Below are 3866 nucleotides of genomic sequence, written 5' to 3'. Positions count from 1 at the left end.
TAAGAAGGTGTAACATTAAAATATATTAAAGTGCACATAAACACACACAAAACTCAAGTACATATGGAGGGAGGGGTTCTTGCAGACCAATCACAGCGCTTGCGGTCTGTGTAGAATTGACGCACTGTTAGATTTTTGGAGAGGTGCACGTCAGGCTACGGCGTATGGGTGTGCGTCTATGCGTAAGCTACGGCGTAGGTCCGACGCAGAAGTATAAATCAGCCTTTAGGGGCCCCTGGGCTTGAGGTTATGTTTGGGCCCTATACCTACACTACAAATGCCCTCAAATAGAACATCATTATGGAGTAACACAAAATACACAAACATATGCTTTGAGGTTCATAAATAGTACAATTAATATGCAACATGTCTAGGCTACAGTCAAAGTTTAAATGTAATATTAAACATTCATTATAATATAATAAATAGGATGTGTTCTCTCACTTGAGAGATCAAAACCCTGAAATAACTTTAAGGAGAAAAAAAAAGCCAGAGATGTTGGCTTATTAGTATTATAAAAGTTATTGTCATATCTGTGTCCTTTTATGTCAGCTCTTATTTAATCGAAATGAAATCGAATAAAAAGACATGCTGGCTATTAACAATCAAATGAAATCACTATCAACAAAATTCAAAAAAGTATCACTATTATTGTATATATTCACTATCATCAAAAGCTGATTCTTTTAACTTTGCAAGTGACTGTATGTACTTACAGCCTGATTGAATCATTTGCTGGTCCGTGTAACGCTGAGGAACAAAACACTGTTGTTCATGGACGCAGCGGTTCTGCTGTTTGTTCTATTTTCTTTCTGACGGAGCAAAACGGAATTTTGTGTCTGAAAGTTACTCTGTAAGTTGTTGTTTATTGTACATTTGCAATCGTGCAGATATTCTGGAAAAAAACAGGACTCTTGTTTGTGTGATAGGCTAAGTCCTATATCATAGACATAGCTATGTTATAAAAACAGAAACTAATTAAATTGCCATTTTTTATTTAAAATCATTTTGATGACATTTCTTCCCCACTATGTATAATGGCTGTAAGACGAGAGAGAGCGCTCAAAACTCATCAGATGATCGCATAATTTAGTGGAACATTAATATAGTAATATAGAATCATCCTCTGTAAAGAAATAAATGTGTGAACATTTGAGAATTTATCATTATCTTTCTAAATGTGCGCTCTTCGGGCCTAAAGGCTTAATGGAGCTGTTTAAAGTAGCCATGTGATAACAAACCAATCGGTGCAGACGCAATTCAATACGTGCGTCCTTCTTCTTTGTGAAATAATCATAAATAACAGTTTATGTTGTTTGATTGTGGCCTCGAAGGTCGTAGTTGAAAGCTGTAGCCCCGGCTGGCCTGTTTAGATCTTGCGTGCGCAGTGTAAATGCGGCTAATAATTTCAGAATTCTGACTGGCATATAATGAACAAATCAAACAAATGTAAACAGGCAAAGGCGGGGCCCCCTACAAGGCCCTCAAGCCCAATGGTAAGTCTGGCCATGCTCACCATTGTAACGCGCTGCTTTTGCAAGGTTCCATGAAAACGTTTCCGCTTTTATTTTCCTTTTTTGCCCTGAAGAAGATATCACAGGTTAATCAAGTTCATCGAAATTATCCATCCTCTATCACTTTTAGTCAGCTTTGACGAAACTCCTCTCAGCTAGCACATCTTTTCAAAGTGAAAGTAGCCTTGTGACCTGACCTGAATACAGCGCACTGATTCGCTAAAATGGACTTATCGGCTTCTGTTCAAAAACAACAAGGGCGCTTATCGGCTTCTGCAGTAAAACGTGAACTCGCGATGCCTTGAAAGTGGACAAAACCGGCTTTTTTGAAAAACCTGTTTAGGGTTCTGATCGTGCTATGTGTGGAGAATAATGCATGGCAATCAGCTCATTTTTATTTTAAAGTTTCGTTTATCGTTTTTTGCAAATTAACTCTTCATATATATATATATATACAGTGGGTACGGAAAGTATTCAGACCCCCTTAAATTTTTCACTCTTTGTTATATTGCAGACCCAACATTGGGTTGAAACAAACCAGCATTTTTTTAGAGTGTACTAATAGTGAAGCTGAGTGATTTATTTATTAAGAAATATACGCTTGAACTTTACAGTTTCTAAGCTATTTTATTGAGAAATCACAGAACTGTACTGTCAACGCAATTCTGTGTGTGTGTGTGTGTGTGTGTGTGTGTACGCGTTTTTGTGACAAATGAGGACATACATTTGTGTAATGACAAAGGTATGACACAGATATTACAAGGAGAAGGTGACTTTTCAGGACATTACCCCAATTCTGCGCTGAATGATTCTGTGCGCGCGCGATGTGTGCGTGATGTACGAGCTACTGTCTGTAGCCTATGTGTGCACAATACAGTGCAGCAGCGCATTAGATTAGAACGGCGATTAACTTACCTGTACAATAAACTGTTTAAAATGTGCATTCTCCTGTTCAATTTCGAGCATCCAATAATATAATCACACATGTCTTGTGGAGCGCTTTCAGAGTATGCATTTATTTGTTAACAAACACACACATAAATCATAAAAATATTACACACACACACACACTCACATATATATATATATATATGTGAGTGTGTGTGTGTGTGTAATATTTTTATGATTTATGTGTGTGTTTGTTAACAAATAAATGCATACTCTGAAAGCGCTCCACAAGACATGTGTGATTATATTACTGGATGCTCGAAATTGAATAGGAGAATGCACGCTTAAAACTGTCATTGTACAGGTTCTAATCTAATGCGCTGCTGCACTGTAACACGCACACACATAGGCTACAGACAGTAGCTCGTACATCACGCACACATCGCGCGCGCACAGAATCATTCAGCGCAGAATTGGGGTAATGTCCTGAAAAGTCACCTTCTCCTTGTAATATCTGTGTCATACCTTTGTCATTATACAAATGTATGTCCTCATTTGTCACAAAAACACGTACACACACACACACACACACACACACACACACACACACACAGAATTGCGTTGACAGTACAGTTCTGTGATTTCTCAATAAAATAGCTTAGAAACTGTAAAGTTCAAGCGTATATTTCTTAATAAATAAATCACTCAGCTTCACTATTAGTACACTCTAAAAAAATGCTGGTTTGTTTCAACCCAATGTTGGGTCAAATATGGACTAACCCAACTGTTGGGTTAAAAAGCTAATTTAAAAATGTAACCAAAATTTAACCCAACAGTTGGGTTAGGCCATATGTGCAGCGCTGTATCATATGCCATAGCTGTGCACAAGGTGTTTGTCACAGCTCCAGACTTATTTGTTCATCAATGACGTCATCCGCGAATAGTCAACTCAACTTTCATCACATAAAAGTCGACTTTTAAAAAAATCAGAAGTCGTTCAACCCCTAATATATATGTGTGTGTGTGTGTGTGTGTGTGTGTTATTTATATTATCACTGCTTCAGAAAAAGTTAACAACACCTGTTTTTCACAGGCTTCATACATTTTACACAAATGCCTCAATCTGCTGTATTTTTTTTTCTTTTTTTTTGTTTTGTTTTTTTTTTCTTTTCTTTTCACTGGCAACCTCAGTTGGCCTGCTTTGACTTTATTACTCTGTGTTTACTGCGTTTGTAAAGAAGTGGGGTAGCAGGTCAAGATTGTAGCTATATAGCCTGGCCACCAAGACGCTTAAAATGAGCTTAAACTCAAATAATAACACCTGGACTCTGTTCTGTCCTCAGTGCTGAGTTATGAAAATGTGGTGGATGCCAGTTCAGGGTCCGATGAGGAGGACAGACTCCTGGGTTCTGAGGGCGAAGGCAGTCCAGCAGGTGTGCCGAGTCTGGAGGCCTCACCCCGGGT

At 38.2% G+C, this 3866-nt stretch overlaps 1 protein-coding gene across 5 annotated transcripts in view; it reads left to right on the top strand.

Moving 5' to 3' along the window:
- The window catches only part of LOC107563183 (zinc finger E-box-binding homeobox 2-like), a 62730-nt gene that overhangs the window by 43845 nt on the left and 15019 nt on the right, over positions 1 to 3866 (top strand). For 4 of the 5 annotated variants that reach the window (XM_016247991.1, XM_016247992.1, XM_016247988.1 and 1 more), the window contains one exon: positions 3746 to 3852. In XM_016247991.1, coding sequence (XP_016103477.1) covers positions 3746 to 3852 — 107 coding nt within the window. The remainder of the gene's footprint in view (positions 1 to 3745; positions 3853 to 3866) is intronic. The other variant, XM_016247989.1, reaches the window with a different exon arrangement.

The sequence above is a fragment of the Sinocyclocheilus grahami genome, unplaced genomic scaffold, assembly GCF_001515645.1.
Source record: "Sinocyclocheilus grahami isolate Dianchi unplaced genomic scaffold, SAMN03320097.WGS_v1.1 scaffold860.1, whole genome shotgun sequence".
Classification (NCBI taxonomy): domain Eukaryota; kingdom Metazoa; phylum Chordata; class Actinopteri; order Cypriniformes; family Cyprinidae; genus Sinocyclocheilus; species Sinocyclocheilus grahami.
The sequence above is the reverse complement of the archived record's forward strand: the minus strand, read 5'-3'. Positions and strand labels throughout refer to the sequence as shown.